Source organism: Tetrao urogallus (assembly GCF_951394365.1).
Source record: "Tetrao urogallus genome assembly, chromosome: 10".
NCBI classification, from domain to species: Eukaryota; Metazoa; Chordata; class Aves; order Galliformes; family Phasianidae; genus Tetrao; species Tetrao urogallus.
The window spans coordinates 2,235,551-2,251,939 of NC_136823.1; the positions used below are offsets into that span (position 1 = coordinate 2,235,551).

At 50.3% G+C, this 16,389-nt stretch overlaps 1 protein-coding gene across 1 annotated transcript; it reads left to right on the forward strand.

Annotated features, from left to right (window-relative positions):
* Positions 1-5,700: 5,700 nt before the first annotated feature.
* On the forward strand, positions 5,701-10,881 carry DUSP7 (dual specificity phosphatase 7; the record flags this gene model as incomplete). Its single annotated transcript, XM_079540406.1, has 3 exons — positions 5,701-6,112; positions 7,896-8,324; positions 10,574-10,881. 3 exons carry the CDS (start codon positions 5,701-5,703, stop codon positions 10,879-10,881), a joined length of 1,149 nt encoding a protein of 382 aa, XP_079396532.1.
* Between the last annotated feature and the right edge of the window lie 5,508 nt (positions 10,882-16,389).

Below are 16,389 nucleotides of genomic sequence, written 5' to 3' on the forward strand. Positions count from 1 at the left end.
GCACCTCCTTTTAAACAGGAGAGGTTGGGTGCCTTCTTTCTGTTTGCTTTGCAGTGGGGCTGTGTGAGGAACAGGGAAATCTCTTCCTACTTCCAAGAGAGATGCCTTCAAATACACAGGTGCCGCTGCACAGGGATGGCTTTGCTGCAGGAAGCAGAGCACAGCATGTCCTCCTGCTTAGTGCTTGTGGGTGACGTGCTTTAGCAGGCCAGAGTCACTTGACATTGCTCTAGTGGGTGTCTGAAGCTAATGAATCCAGATTAGGCAGTGCGGAGGCTGGGGAGCTCGATTTCTGCTGAATATGCATAAAGACAAATATGAATTCTAAAATTTTGAGGAAGTATTTCTACCCTGGCTCAGTGCTAATGTTGATAAAAAGAGTCACAGATTAGTACAGGAATAGGAAGAAAAATTGGGCTTTGTCTTTTTTGTTTGTTTGTTTTTTAACTGCTAAAACTGGGCATCTGTTTTTCACTAGGAGTTAATTTCTTACATGCAATAGTGAAGCATGGAGTAAACTATCAACATGTGCCCTTCCCTGGCAGAATAACTCCCACCTCAATTAAGTAAATAGGAAGAGGAACTGAAGTTAAATTTAAAAAAAAAAAAAATCCTTTGTATTGAAGAAAAATGAAGGTGATTAAATCAGGAATTTGGCAGTGCAGGGAGGATGCCAGCATCAGATTAACCCTTCTGTCTGGTTTTCTAGCACCTGAGTGCCTGCAGAGGAAATGAGGATTCAACTAGCTCTACTCTACAGATGGGAAAACTGCAGTACAGAAAGCAGCAATTTCACTGAGCGTTACAGAGCAAAGCAGAAGTCACCCTGGTGATTCAGATGGCTTGTGAGCCAATTCCCAGCTGAAATACAGCCCACACAGTGCTGCTTGGAGCAGCTCATGGTTGAAGTGCCAAGGAGGAGCATCCTCTCTGAGTACTGATGGATGCGCGACCACAGGCAGGTGAAGGCACTTACTGGAAGGAGCCTAGTGGCTTCATGAATTGATATCTGGGCAGTGAATAATAGCTGGTACATGATATTAGATGTTGAAAGCAGCTGACTTAGCAATGAGAAGATGAGCCCTTGGGAGATTTAGCAGCTACAGCCCAGAGCTGCTGGGGCAGAGCTGACTTAATGTATGAGACTAGAAGGAAAATCCTCTCACAGTGCAATGCTGTTGAAAAAGTGCATACAAAAAGTGCATACTAAAGAAAAGAAAACAAAGAAAGATGTGTTTTTTGTTTTTCAGAGATTCATTTTTAAGAATAAAATGTTACTTAGCTGTCTAGCTTCTGACTGCAAGTACTTTTACTTTAGTCTTCAGATGCTTGGAAACCCTATCCCACACCTAAGCTGCATACCATCATAGAATCATAGATTCACTAATGTTGGAAAGGCCAGTATAACCATCTGGTCCAACTGCCAATCTATCTCTACCGTGCAAGCTCATGTCCCTCAGTGCCGTATCTACATCTACCTTGAACACCTTCAGGTATGGCGACTTCACCACTTCTCTGGGCAGACTGCTCCAATCTCTCACCACCCTTTGATAAGAAATTCTTCCTAATGTCCAAACGGAATCTCCTCTGGCATAACTTGAGGCCATTCCCTCTCATCCTATTGATGATTACATGGGAGAAGAGGCTGAATCCCACCTTACCACAAACCTCCCTTCAGGGAGCTTTAGGCAGCAATGAGGTCTCCGCTGAGCCTCCTCAGCCGCTCCTCATAAGGCCTGTGCCAGAGCCCTCATCAGCTTCTTTGCCCTTCTCTGAACCCGCTCCAGAGCCTCAATGTCTCTCTTGTAGTGAGGGACCCAAACCTGAACACAGCACTCGAGATGTGACCCACCAGAGCTGAGTACAGAGGGTGATACCTCCCTGTTCCTGCTGGCTGCACTGTTTATGATACAAGCCAGGATGCCATTGGCCTTCTCGGCCCCGGAAGGCCTCTCTAATTTTCCCTCTGGGTGACGTCTTTGTATTTCTCACAACTTGCCTAAGCCTTCTTCCAAAGGTCACAAACTCTCTTTTTCCTGGAGTCTCAGTAAAAGTTCCCTGTTCATCCACACTGCTCATCTTCCCTGCCAGCTCATCTTATGGCACAGGGGCACAGCCTGCTGCTATGCCTCTAAGGCTTCCTTTTTGAGGGGTGTCCAGCCTTCCTGGACCCCTTTGCCCTTCAGGACTGAACACCAAGAGACCCTCCCTACCAGGGTCCTGAATAATTCCAAGTCTGCCCTCCAGAAGCCCAAGGCAGCATTTTTTTTTTTTGCTGACCCCTCTCCTGACCTCACCAAGAATTGGGAACTCTACCATTTTGTGGTCACTTTGCCCAAGCAAGCTTCCAACCTCCACATCTCTCAGCAGTCCTTCTCTGTTCCTCTGCTCTAGCAGAGCACCTCCCTGGTGGGAGCTGCCTCAGGAAGTTATCTGCCACACTCTAGAAACCTCCTAGATTACTTCCTCTCTGCTGCATTGTATTTCCAGCAAACATCAGGTAAGCTGAAGTCCCCCATGACTACAAGCTGGCCATTACATGATATCTGTCAACTGTTTCTGGAAGGCTTCATTTATCTCTCCATCCTGGAAGACAGATGATATAAACTTCCCATCATGGTTGGGAAGTTTATAACAGACTCCCAGCAGAATGTAAGACTTGCTGGCCTTTCCCTTCATCCTTACCCTAAGGACTCAACATTACCATTCCCAGCACTGAGCTCTACAACACAGAAACACTCCCTAACACAGAGAGCCACGCCACTGCCCCTCCTTCCTTGCCTATCCATTCTAAAGAGCTTAAAGCCCTCTATTGCAGCAATGCAGTCATGAGAGTAGTCCTACCATGTTTCACTGATAGCATTTAACTCACAGTTTTCTTGGCACGCAGTGGCTTCCAGCTCTTTCTGCTTGTTGCCCATACTCTATGCATTGGTGTAGATGCAATTCAGCTGGGCTGTCGGTCTCATACCAACCCTGACATTCTTGCCCCAGGCTCAATTTTAAAGTCCCTCTTGATAGCCTGCCATCTTCTCCCCATGACCTCATTGCTGCAAGCCCAAACTAGCAGAAGTGAGCAGTAATTAGAGGGCCACACCAGACCAGGGAGCTTCTGTGTGATGTTCCTGACCCAGGCCCCAGAGAGGCAGCAGACTGCCCTGTGGGTAGGAACTTGTCAGTACATCGAGCCCTCAGTTTCCCTTAGAAGGACTCAGCTATGACAATCACGTTTCTTTTGTTCCTGACAGAGACAGTCTTGAGGCATGGGAGGGGCTGACTCGCCCTAGACAGCCTTCTGCATGGACTTTCTTCAGCATCCTCACTTACCTGTCCTTCAAGTCCCAGAACCTCATATTTATTGTGCAAGGGCAGGGAAGGTGAGGTAGGCTGGGAGGGGTTCACCCAAAGCAGGAACCTGCCTCCACTCCTCCCTGCAGCTAGAGCCTTCAGACCCTCATGGTGCTTTGGATACTGGACTCTGCATTACCCATTTTAGGTTCCCTTTCTCGTCTTTCCCTGCAGGCATCTTCTGCAGAACCTTCTTCCCTTTCCTCTGACTTTGGCTACTCCCTTGGCACACATTGTGGCTGTCTTACCACTGGAAGCAGTGCCCGTTGCAGGGCTACGTCAAGCCTGGAAAGAGTCTTAGTTAGGCATTTAACAATGCTGTTACCCCCTGTTTTGTCCTAACTCTTGGTGATGGTCTGTGTTTCTAAAATGTGACACAAAGACCCAGGTGGAAAGGAGCATGAGGGGCCTGAGCTAGTGGTTGCATCAGCATCACAGGAGAGCGGAGCAAAGGTGGTCTGAACCCAGGATGTAAGTGTGGGCATCGAGTGGAAAGGCTGCTGGAGGAGAGAGTCCTACAGCAGGACAGTAACCAGGAAGATGCACACATCTGCATATTGGAAAACCCTGTCCAATTTTGGTGGTACAACATGAAGAAGGAAGCAACCTGCTTTTATCACTGTGTATTCTTGTTCTCAAACACTTGGGACTCTTTGGAGCTGAGCTGAATGCTGCTCATTTCTGGATGTGTGCTGAGCTTTGATCTCAGCAAAGCCGTGTGTGTCAATACCAGATAACATCACCAAAACACCAGAGCCTGCACCGCCATGCCGGAGCATCCTCATCCCAGACACGTGCTTCTGATCCACCTCGTTTGTTTTTTGTCTGCAGAAAAAGGAAACCAGACGTGGCATGCACTGTGCAGGAGATTGAAAGGGATGCCCACGGTTCTCTGCAGAGCAGAGGGCTCTTCCTCTGCATGAGTCCCCAGGCAGCAGGTGGCTGCGGGGAGGACACAGGCGAGGGAAGGGACCTGCCTCGGCAGGATCGCCACTTTCCACTCTCTTCTTGGCCGCCCTGCATTTTGGAGCAGCTGACTCAAGAGGGCAGCAAGCCGACGGGCTGCCACCGGCTCCAGCGGCCAGCCCTGCCCCGCGGGACCCACCGACGGCCTCCACGTCCGGGAGGGCTGCGCGTCGGAGGAATTCGCCGAGATGACGAAAGCGGGAGGAGCCGGGGGTTCTCTGCTGCCCTCTCCCCACGCCCCTGGGCTCCTAGCTGAGGAGGCAAGGGTTCTTTAATGCTGCCGGGTGAAATCTGGTCTCACCTCCGCAGATGACACCAGCCTGGAGCCTGTCCCGTCCTGAAACTTACGTGGTTGTGTTTGACCACGAAACGGAGGTGAGATCACTCCCTCCTGCTGTCACCGTGGTTACAGCTGCCTTCCTCGCGCCTCCAGAGGGGAGCCGAGCAAGTTCCTGGGCACTGAGAACACGAAGGACGTGCAGCACAAAAGGGCTTCAGACCCTGATGAGCCTTCCTTGCACAGCCTTTTGCTGTTCTTCATACGGATTGAAGGCGCTTTGTGAAACAAACGGAAAGGTCAGCTATTTTCACCACGGCTTGCATAAGAATCTCAACATCCTTTGCTGTAAGAGCTGCGCTGGTAACTTCCTACTGCAGCACTGAATCACAACGGCTTCCCACAGCAACCAGCAGTAAAAATAAACCGAGCAAGGGGAAGTGGCTGGCTTCAGCCGTTCTGCTGTCTGGGGCACACGCTTGAGTCACGGAACAGCAACGCCAAACACATTTATTTTGCCGATAGCGATGAAATCCGCAAACGGCTCCGAGCGCGGCCCGCCGAACCCACGCAGCCTTGCAGCGGGACGCTCAGCCCGCTTGAAGATAACCACGCGCTCGAGCGCCGCGTCGGCTCTGCGTTTCCAGCAGGGGCCGGGCTTAAAAATTAGCCTAAAAGGAGACGGGCGCCACGAGCACCGTCCGCTTCGAGGCCCCTTCCCCAAATGGGCGCGGAGCTCCGCCAGCACCGCTTTTGTTACCGAGCGCCGCTCCGGCCCCGCAGCGCTCGGCGAGACCCCGCACCCCTTCCCGCGCTTTGCCCCCGCCCCCTCCCGCCGCACCTCATTGGTGCAGAGCGCTGGGGGCGTGGCCTCGGCAGGGCGAGGCGCGCCGGCCCCGCCCCCTCGCCCGCCCCCCGCGGCATGACACGCAGGGCCGGCGGCGAAGCTCCGCTTTAATTGAGGCCGCCGGGATGAGGCGCGCCGCGTAGGGCAGAGCGGGGCCGCTGTGCTCCGGGCCGCAGGCAGCGCGTACGCACGGCCGCGCGGAGCCCGGCACGGCGAGCCGCCGCGGCGGAAGGGAGCGGGGGGAGGGCTGCTGCCGAGCCCCATGAAAACGCAGGTCTGGGGAAGCTCCCCGCGGGCGCCCATGGCTGCGGCGATGCCGTGCAAGAGCGCCGAGTGGCTGCAGGAGGAGCTGGAGTCGGGCGGCGGCCGTTCGCTGTTGCTGCTCGACTGCCGCTCGCACGAGCTGTTCGAGAGCTCGCACATCGAGACGGCCATCAATCTGGCCATCCCCGGCCTGATGCTCCGCCGCCTCAAGAAGGGCAACCTGCCCATCCGCTCGATTATCCCCAACCACGAGGACAAGGAGCGCTTCGTCAAGCGCTGCAAGGCCGACACCGTATTGCTTTACGACGAGGCCACCGCTGACTGGCAGGACGCCGGGGCCGCCGGCTCCGTGCTGGGGCTGCTGCTCCAGAAGCTGCGCGACGACGGCTGCAAAGCCTACTACCTGAAAGGTGAGCTCTCCGCCGGCGGCTCTCGTCCCTTTCTCCCGACCCCGCTTCCATCCTTCGCACAAAATGGTGGGAGTTGGGATCGCCCCGCTCCCTCGTGCCCCTCTCCGTTCCCCCGGCAGCGGCCGCAGCCTTCGTGCCCGCCCCGCCGCGCTGTCCTCGGCCGACCCCGGCCGTGCCACCGCCGCCCCGGGGTGCCCCTCCTTTCCAGAAATGGTCTCCCAGCCCCCTCCTCCCCCCCAAAAAGCGTTCTTCTCTCCCCCCCTCAGGAACAGCAGATTGCCTGGGAGGGGGCTGCCCGCCCCCGGCAGCGCGTTGGAGGAGCGAGGGCTCTCCGGGTACAGCACGCGCGCCCTGCGCGGAGGCTGGGGGTGGTGGGGAGGGGGCCGTGTCGTAGCACCCCTCGGCCTCCGCAACTGTCGGCGGCCCCGCTCCTCTCCGGTCGCTGGGAGGCGGCGTTGAGAAAGAAATAACAGTCGGGCCGAAGCGGGGGAGGCCGCTGCCGGCAGAGCTTTTCACAATGCCGCCGCTTCTCGGAGCCCCCGGTTAGGGGAACGTGGGTAGCCCCTCCCCCCGATACGGGCACGGGAGGTGGGCGTTTGTAGATCCGCTCCCAGGAGCCTCCTTCCGAAGTGGCCGGCGGCGTCCGAGAGCCGGGCCCCGAGCGAGGGGCCCCTTCCCCCCCCTCCTCTTCTGAAGCCGTTCTTCCGCTGCCCGCCTGTGCGGGTGGCTGCAGCCCCCGCCCGTCCCGTCCAGCTCTGCCGCTGCTCTGCCTCGCCCGCGGCGCTTGTCCCCATCGCGAACAGTAGGAAGGAGCGGTGCTCAAGTTGATCTGAGCGCTCCCCGATGAGCACGAGGGGGCTGAGTGGCCCCTTTCTCTCTTTTTTTTTTTTTTTTTTTTTTCTTTTTTTTTTTTTTTTTTTCCGGGGAAGCGTGAGAGCTGTTTCAAATTAAAATTCCAAAATGGCTCCTCGGTGCTGCCGGCCGCAGGAGGAGGAGGGATGTTGGTGAATGGATGCGGCAGGAGCTGCCTGTCCTGCTCTGTGACCCCGACCCCACTGCTAACAAAGTTTCCAGGAGGCCTTTCTAATTAAACCATTTGTCTGTGTCCGCTACTGATGGCTCCGTGACAGTTCAGTGCTGCCTGGAAGGAGGCAGGTTGGTAGGGGTGTTTGCTTCTGCTTTTCTTCCCATGCTGTTGAGATGGAGGAAGGCCTTGGGGACAGGCGTGAAGGGTACCATCCCTCCTCAGCCCTGCTTTGGTTTAGGTGAAGAGTGACCCTGTGTTGCTGTCCTGTCCAAAAAAAAAAAAAAAAAAAAGTAGTGATAAGTTAGAGGTGAGAACGGCTTTTTGGAAAAAACATACAGCCTTTTTCCTTGCTTGATGCTGAGTTATTGTATGGGGCTTTTTTTTTATGGCCCTTATTTGCTTCTTGTTCTTAGTTTGACTTTTTAAACTCAGATACTTCTGTGTTTCTCTGCCTGGATGGCATAATAGCTCCTGGCTAAACTGCCCCAGCCTGGCATCTCACGGTGCTAAATGCAGTAAGATTGTGTCTCGCCATTTGTTTTGTTGTTACTTTCCCTGCATTTGAGGTTTGGTTGGTATTTGTCAGGCTCAGTAAGAAGCTCTTTGCTTGGGATTTGTTTGCTCAGTAAGAGCCTGGGGGAAGCCTTCCTTGTGGCACTTCTTGGGTAGTTGAAAGTGCGTGCACATGTGTTCGGATGGAAGGACATCCGTGCGGAAGAGTAAAACACGTTTCTCTCTGCCTTTTCCCTTTCCCAGGTGGCTTTAACAAGTTTCAGACTGAATATTCAGAGCACTGCGAGACAAACCTTGACAGCTCCTCACCCAGCAACTCTCCCCCGGTGTCTGTCCTTGGCCTGGGAGGGCTGCGGATAAGCTCTGACTGCTCGGATGGTGAATCTGACCGGGAACCCAGCAGCGCGACAGAGTCAGATGGGAGCCCCATCCCCAGCAATCAGCCTGCCTTTCCAGTCCAGATCCTTCCATACCTGTATCTGGGCTGTGCCAAAGATTCTACCAACTTGGACATCCTGGGCAAATATGGCATTAAATACATCCTAAATGTGACTCCCAACCTGCCAAACATGTTTGAGCACGACGGAGAGTTCAAGTACAAGCAGATCCCCATCTCAGATCACTGGAGCCAGAACCTTTCTCAGTTCTTTCCTGAGGCCATTGCTTTTATTGGTAGGTAGCTGGCAGAATGTCTCTTCTCATGCTCACCACTTGGGAATGTGGCAAGCAGCTTCCTAGTGGTGCTGCGGACGGTCTGTGGCCTTACCTCTCTGGGCATGGCATCACTGCTAGCTTAGCAGCTGGGTGGCACGCTGCTGGAGTGATGCCTTTGGTGCGTGTTTGCTGGAATGGATTCATGGAGTCCTCCTCGTCTGGACCTCCAGCCCTTCAGCCAGGTCTCCTGTGAGCAGTGCAGGAGAAGCAGCCCTGCTGCTGCTTGCCCTTCAGTGGGGGTTCGCTACGGTGTGAAATCACTGAGCTGAGGCAGTGTGGAGCTCTGGGCACCTGGTTTTTGCTTGCAAGAAGGAGTGCTTCTGGGAGCTTTGTTACTGTGAGTGGTGCCAGCAGTTTCCCAAATGTGCTTAGAGTGTCAGGGTGGGGGGAGCAGGGTTCTCAGCAGGGGATTTGCTAGTCTAGTTCTGGTCCTGCTGGAAGTCTCCCTAGTGTTAACTAACTCCTTGTATGGTTACTTTTCCAAAGGTAAGTGTCAGCGCAATGAGTGATAATAATTACACTCCGGAGCTCTGCTGGGGAAAGTGCTGTGCAAGACAGCCTCTGAGCAGCCTGGGCTGGGTGTTGAGATGGGCACAAGGGCGGATGCCTTTAGCATTAATTTTGAAAATTGCTGCTTTTTCTTGTGGAAGTGTCTGTTGGGCTGAAAGGAGGTGCTCCCTTCCAGTGTGAGCTGTGTGGAGTATTGGTGATGGTCATTAGCCTCATCAGTTCTGATTTACTTGGGAAATTGGCACAGGTCATCGCTAACGCTAACTATTAAAAGCTTGATGGCTTTTTATCTGGTTGAAAGTATAATGTGGTAGATATGGGCAAGGGGCACCTTTGCCTGCGTCAGGGACCTGTTTGATTGTCTGTCTGCGCTTCCCATGCAGAATCCATTATTAAACATCATGGGTGGCTCACAGGGTCCCTGCTGGCATGTGGCTTTTGGGAGCTGCCTGCTCCGTTCAGGCAGTGTCCCTGTGAACACAGTGCTCATGCTTTCCGTTTAATGGCAGGAAATGAAAGATTATCTCACTCTAAAAATTGAACACCAAGAACTGCAGCACAAGTCAGATGAGAAACAGTAATGTCTTGGAAGAATATGGAGTAGAGAGAGAGTGGCGGGAGGGCTGGATGTGCTGGGGGGTGGTTGCCCACAGCACTGGAAATCCCTGCCTGGTTTTAGAGGCTGGGACAGGGTCTTGTTGTGGCTTGGGTCTGGATTTCACTTTGCCTGCAGCCTCTTTGCATTCCCCCATGTTGATGGTGCCAGAGTGTCTCTACTGGCTTTGCCTGGGGACCCTCTTTCTCTTGCCACCTTCTCCCTCCCTGCCAAACTCTGTCCAGCAATAGACTGCAAATATAGCTGCCCAGAAGTAAGTGGAGCTGTGTACTTGTATGCGCTCAGTGTGCTCTGCAGTGTGTCCCTCTGTTAGCATCAAGATGTCAATTCATAAAGAGGTCATGCTGTTCTGGCTGTGAGAGAGACAATGAGCATGTGTGTGCTTTTCAATCAGTGGCCAAGGAGGGGAAATGTTGTTTCTGTTCTTTTGCAATTTTTTGGTACAGCCTGCATTCCTACTCCCCGCTGCCATTCGTTCCGAGAAAATCTTCTCCAACGCAAGCATTTGTTTGTAGTGAAGTGCACTTCTTTCAGTCCTGAAAAGGATTTCACAATAAGGGAAGTTCCTGCACTTCAGGCTTGGCTTCACTTGGCTTTGATTACATTCAAATAACTTTCTAGTGGAAAGTCTCTCTGCTATGAGAATAGCAAAGGAGAGTCGTTTGCATGGTGTTGGGCCATGCTTCTGTATTGTGTGCGGCCAGGTGTTGCTTTGGTGGTGGTTGTGCTATGCCCAGCATCTCCCTGGAGCTGTTGTCTCCAGCCCTGTCTGTCTTTAGATGGTACTGATGCTCTCCGGGAAAGGGATGTGTGCCAAGCTCTCCTCTAATGTCTGAGATGCGTGGTCTTGCTGTGTCAAATGGGTCTGCGCCACGTTGCTGCATAGTGGGAATCTCTCAGTAGCTCTTACAGAAGGGATGAGGTGTCAAAGGGATTTGAGGTGGTGTCGGTAGGAGCAGAGGATCCAGTTCTGGCAGTCATCCTGGTCCTTTGAGTATGCAGCTGTCACCTGGCCCTGCTCCAAAGCTTTGCTTTCTCGGTGCGGAATAATAGACTCCCCCTTCCCCTTGTCTTGTTTCAGATGAGGCCCGTTCCAAGAAGTGTGGGATCCTTGTTCACTGCCTCGCTGGCATCAGCCGGTCGGTAACGGTCACCGTCGCCTACTTGATGCAGAAACTCAACTTGTCCCTTAATGATGCCTATGACTTTGTGAAAAGGAAAAAATCCAACATCTCCCCAAATTTTAACTTCATGGGCCAGCTGCTGGACTTTGAGAGGACTCTGGGACTCAACAGCCCATGCGACAACCGCTCACCCAGTGAACAGCTCTACTTTACCACCCCCACCAACCACAACCTGTTTCAGCTGAACACGCTGGAGTCCACATGAAGAAGGCGCCATCTGGTTGGAAACTTGGGCATCAAATTGCTTCTCTTGAGCATTTCAACTCTTACAAAAATCTGTCTCGCCAGGCAGCTCTGGAAGGACTAGCTTCTCTGGGCAGAGGTGCCACGTTGCTGCTTTAAGAAGGCTAATGCCATTCATTAGTATTCCAATGAAAGTGGTTTGAATAGGTGGCCTTTTTTACAGGGCTTATCTAACACGGGCGATGTTAAAGCATTTTGAATGCAGCTGTTACCAGCAATAACTCCTTTCCTGGGTGCATTGGGACCGTCAGAGCACGTACACGTGTGAAGAGCTTACCAGGGGTTGGCTTGCTGTGGAAAGTGAGGAGATTTATGCACTTGGAAACCTTGAACAAAAAGTGTTGGGCCAAGACTGTTTTAAAACCCAAGTTTACTTTTTAGATTTAAAGGAAAAAAAAAAAAAAAAAAAAAAAATAGATCTTACTCAAGCTTTGGGTTCAAACTCTTTTTAAATATGTAAGTTCCTGACTGTTTGTACAGACGATGTTGCAAAACCGATATTTTATTCTGTTTCTTGTTTGATCATTATTTTTTTAATCAAATGTTTATATTGACCAAATGCATTTTGCACACTTTGTGAAGCCTTGGTATGTCCTGGCATATTACTGGGTACTCCATAGAGAGATACATGCTGCTGCTGTTGTTGTTAGCATCTGGTAGGAAGCTTTGTGATGTGTGGAAGGCCAATTGGGCTTAAGCGCAACCCCTTCACCACTCCTGCATTTGCAATCACAAACTCTGCACTGATTCAGCCAAGGTGACTAAGCTGCAAGCTTGTTTTAATGCCACCCCTGCCAAAACACTGCTATTGCCCAGAGAGAAAACTCTTTGTAGCCTCCAGAGTTGGTAGAAGCATGTCTGAGCCCAGCTTCGTTTTCTGCTGCCTGTTGACTGACTTAAAGTCATCCAGCTGGCCTGAAATCATTCCAGCTTCCTGAGAACAGAAAGGAGATGTGATGCTGGCATTCCTGGTGCACGGTTGAGTCTTTCTCACATGTGCACGTGTTTGGGGCTTGGATGACATGGCTTGAGCCTGGGGCAGAGCGAGGGTTGCACAGCAGAATGGGACTGAATGGGCACACATTCGGTGTGCAAGAGGAGTGGGGAGATGTGGAAGTGATGACGAGAGTGTCATAACAGAATTTTATATATATATATATATATATACACACATGAATATATATATTAACTGGCAAATTCTGAGATGACTGGAGCTTTCAACAGAGGTTCTGATTTTTTTATTTTTTTCTTCCTCTTTCAAATAACTTTATGCTGTGCCTTCTATTCTGAGAAGACTTGTTTATATTTTTGGCTAGTGTTTGGCAAACACCTTAAACCGAGCCGGGAGGGGGAGGAAGTGGTAATAATCTCTGGGAGGAGAGCAGAACGGATTTGGAGATTTCTTTATTGGCTGCAATGTAGTCCTTCCTTTCTCCCCCCCTCCCTGGCCACTTTAACTCTCATGTAACTGAAAAAAAAGCCACGGATTTTTTTCTAAGTATCCAATTTTTTTGTACATTTTTTCAAGAAAAATAAAAATAATAAAAAAAAACCCCTCCATCTGGAGGAATGTTTGATGCTGTCACATCCTGAAAAAGTTCTTTTTGTTAAAGATGTTATCAGAATGTTGGAATGAGCTTCTTTTCTTGTTTTCTGGTTGTTTTTTTTTTGTTTGTTTTTTTTTGTTTTTTTTTGCCTGTTCATAGGTTTTGTTAATAACAACGTTGGGATCATGGGTCATTAGGGGAGAGCATGAGTGTAAGTACGGTTGCGAGTGAGCAAACTGAGAATATCTGAATGTCATCTTACCTCATTGAGGAATTTACTTTTTCAGGGATTTTTTGACAGTGCATCTGTATTGCATTACAGCTGAGCTGGTTTGTAAAGGCTTCCTGTGCTGTTAGTTGTCTGTCTTCTTTAAAAGAAAAAAAAAAAAAGAATCTTCTGAGTAGTATAAATGGAGCTTGTTAGTGAGGAATGGTTCTGCCTTCTGAGTTATGAAGGAAAACTAGTGACCCTATATATACTGATCCAATATTGGGACTTTGTTTATATTACAAATAAATATTATTTTTTCTTTAAAATTGATGTTTGTCAGATGCTTGTCTGGCCTCTGCCCATATAAGGGCATGCTGTTCTCCTATCCGTGTGTTTTAGGGGTTGGTTAGTATTCTTCTGTGACCATGAAGAGCATTTGCTGGGAGATGTTCAAGTGTGGTGTTTGGTTTCATGCAGAGTTTAATTTTTAAGACCTGTGGTAAAATGGAGATGGATACGTGGGAGGATGAGGAGAGGGATGGGGTATTGGATAAAGCAAGGGAACAAAGAGCAGCTTGAGAATGGGGCTGGCTTTGACCCCAACCGTTCGTCTGTGCCAAAAATAAATAGATAAAGACTGTTGCTGTTAGGCCTGGCCAGTGAAGGCATGGCAAAGCTTTGCTCACAACTGCTGTGGTAGCAGATTTTCTTTTTTGTAGAAAAGCAAATAGGCATGGCCTTGCAGGCAACCGATGACTTCTAGGTCCTGTGGCTGTGTGTTCCTGTTCACAGCAGGGCAAGACTTAGATGGCTCTGCCAGTGTTCAGGATGCTGCTTTTTTCCTGAGCGCTGGTGCAAGTGGGCTATCAAGAATGGGTAGGAAAGGTTATAAACAGCTTGCCATTTACAACTCGTCTGGAAACAGGCAGACAAGAACTGGCTGGTGCTAGTTGTGGAGCTGGATGCAGAGCCCATTGTCCTAGCTCAGGAAAAAAAAATCCCTTCCATCATTCCCTTTTCTGATCTAAACAGCAAGAAATTAAATTACTATCTATTTAATTGTTCAATTCCTCTGCTCTGTGAGTATTTGTTCTTCTAACCCTAGGGCCTGAGCACAAAAGATCTCTAGTTTTATTTCTGATGGAGCTTGGGCCAGGTAGGTGGTCAAAAGCTAAAGCAGGAGCTTGGAGAGTGTGCACAGTGAGAATGTGTTTACTCTTTGACTGTATGAAGGGAATCTATATATTGATTAGAAGCTTGTTTGTGGCTCAGCAAAGGAGAATAGCTACCTGTTTTGTGGGGAAAAGAAGACCTGTAATTACATGGTAAAGCAGCTCCTGAGAAAGGAATGGAGGAATGCTGGAGGCTTGTTGTGCACTTGTAAATGTTTGTCAGGTGTATGGTTGTATTTGTTTCCCCCTAATTTCTTACAATTTTCTGCTAAGGTGTAAAATAGGATATTTGCAGTCAACAAGCTCTGTGAGCATGGTTGAGCAGTAGCTGAGCTGTGGCTGGCTGGAAGACTACAGCTGCTATTTGCAATGGCCTTAGTCAAAAAACTAACATGCAGGCAGCTCTTGCATGGTACCTCATCCCAGGAGTTGCGAGTCTGAGCATCCCACTGCTATTCCACTTAAAAGCCCTGTTGCTTTTTAAGGAAGGAGATGGCTTGTCTGAAAAGCCATCTGCAAAGTGATCTTTTGTAGGGAGCCTGAAGGAGCATTTTTCAAGCCTTCTGGCCTCAATGGTGGAGAGCAGCATGCCTGCCTGGTCCTCAGCCATCATTGTTTTACCCATCTTGGCTTCCTTACTTGGGATTTTTCCTTGGAAACCTCATGTCTTGTCAGAGTAATTCAGTGAGGAGATAAGAGCTGACATCAGGAAAGGGTCAATGCTGGGAAAAGCCTTACATGAGAGGACAGAGCGTGGGGTTTGTCTACGCTCCCTTGCAGAGGTGGGCATAAGCACTAGCTAATTGTAGGAGCAAGGGCTGAGTGAGAAAGCTGGTTATGTTCAGATTGGTGGAATTTGGCAAGGAGATACTGCTTCCCACACGCAGCAGAGTGAAGCTTCTTGGTTAACCCACTGATTGCACAGCAAGATGCTGTGTGGTGCTCTGCTCTACGAAACCAGGTAGTCTCCTGCTCTGGCTGTAAGATCCGTTATTAGGTTTTCATGTGTGGTGTCACGAGCCCTTAGCAAATATGGGCTTTTTTTTTTTTTTTTCTCCTCATTGGACCCCTTTGACTTCTCTCTTGACCAGCTAGAGGGACTTCAGGTTGGTGCTTTCAAAAAGTTTCTCCCTCCATTTCCATTCAGGGCAAAAGTTAAGTAGCTACTTTTGAATGCTTCCCACAGTCTTTTGCATAGCCCTTCCTAGCGTGCCTCCCTTAGTGCTCGTTGGCAGAGCTGCCTGCTCACTCTAGCCAGAGAAGGAAGGGCCCAGAGCAAGTACAATCCTGGGAATGAGGATAACTACATGTGAAACAGGAGAGTAAAAAGTGCACGTTCCCTGTGCAGGGCAGCAAGGCTTATTTATGTTTCCACTGACAGAGCATAGGCAGGGGAGTTGCGCTCTGAACAACTGCAGAATGAAGATGGGAGGGACTCTTTGCAGCAGTAGAATCCCAGACGAGTAGCACACAAGCTTAGGGCTTCAGAGTTGGTTGTAGCTTGCTTTCCTTCTCTTGTCTACTTTTATTCCTCTCCTAGGTGCTTACTTCTTGGTGTTGCATCAAATGCAATTCAAGCGTGATGCAATTCAGACTTCACATCTCTGAACTTGCCTGCTGTTGTGCCACCCAAAGATGCAAATAGGGAAACAGTCTTCCTGCCACCATCTGAACGCGGAGGCTGATGTCTCCAAAGCAGACAGGTTACTTTTGATGGTTGTTTTCATTTTCTATCCTTGGTGTGAGAAAATCAGGCTATGTGTAGAGTTGTAACATCAAGTAAATAGTTTGTTTCATCAACGCATCCTTGTATTTACAACTGATTGGCTCAGTTATGTTCTGGGCTGCTTAGGAAATAGGTGAAAGTGGGATTTCTTCTGGATGTCAAGCCAAATGCCCCTGTGCCTTCTCAAATATTTCTAGTAGTGCTTTGGATCTGAATGCGTGGTTGGTTGAACTTCATGGGATGGGGAAGGGAGGTAAAACGTCCGGAAGGTTGGGAGAGTCAGAAGCAGCCCCTGTGCCCTGTTTGTCCCTCCCTTCAGGAATGATCTCCCTCAGCCTGGGAAGGGGCAGCCATTTTGTGCACATCCCTCCCTGTCATGGCTGTCACCCCCGTGATTCTGGAGCGGTGGACAAAGGCCTCTACCTGAGCTGGGAGGGATTGGAGCAAGGCGGAAATACCTCAGTAAGCACTGTCTCCTTTTAATAATCTGGCTGTGGCTCTGCTTTCACCCTCTCCTTCTTCAAAACCCCTCAAGGATCTGCTCTGATCCCCATGCGTGTTTTGCTGCCTGGGTTACGTGTGGAGGAGCCTGGTCTGATGGCCTGGGAAGGCCTGATAGGCCTGCTGGTGAGTGCTGCAGTGGCTACAAATGCACAGCTGAGTCTTGCAAAGGAAGTGTGGGAGAACTCGTCCAGAAATTGCTCTTCAGCAGCTGGCGGTGGCCGAGCGCCTTTGCCTGTGGTGGCTGTGGCAGATGTTGGCAGCCGTGATGGCAGTGGCCGGAGCAGTTAGAGATGAAGAGCTACTTGCAGTG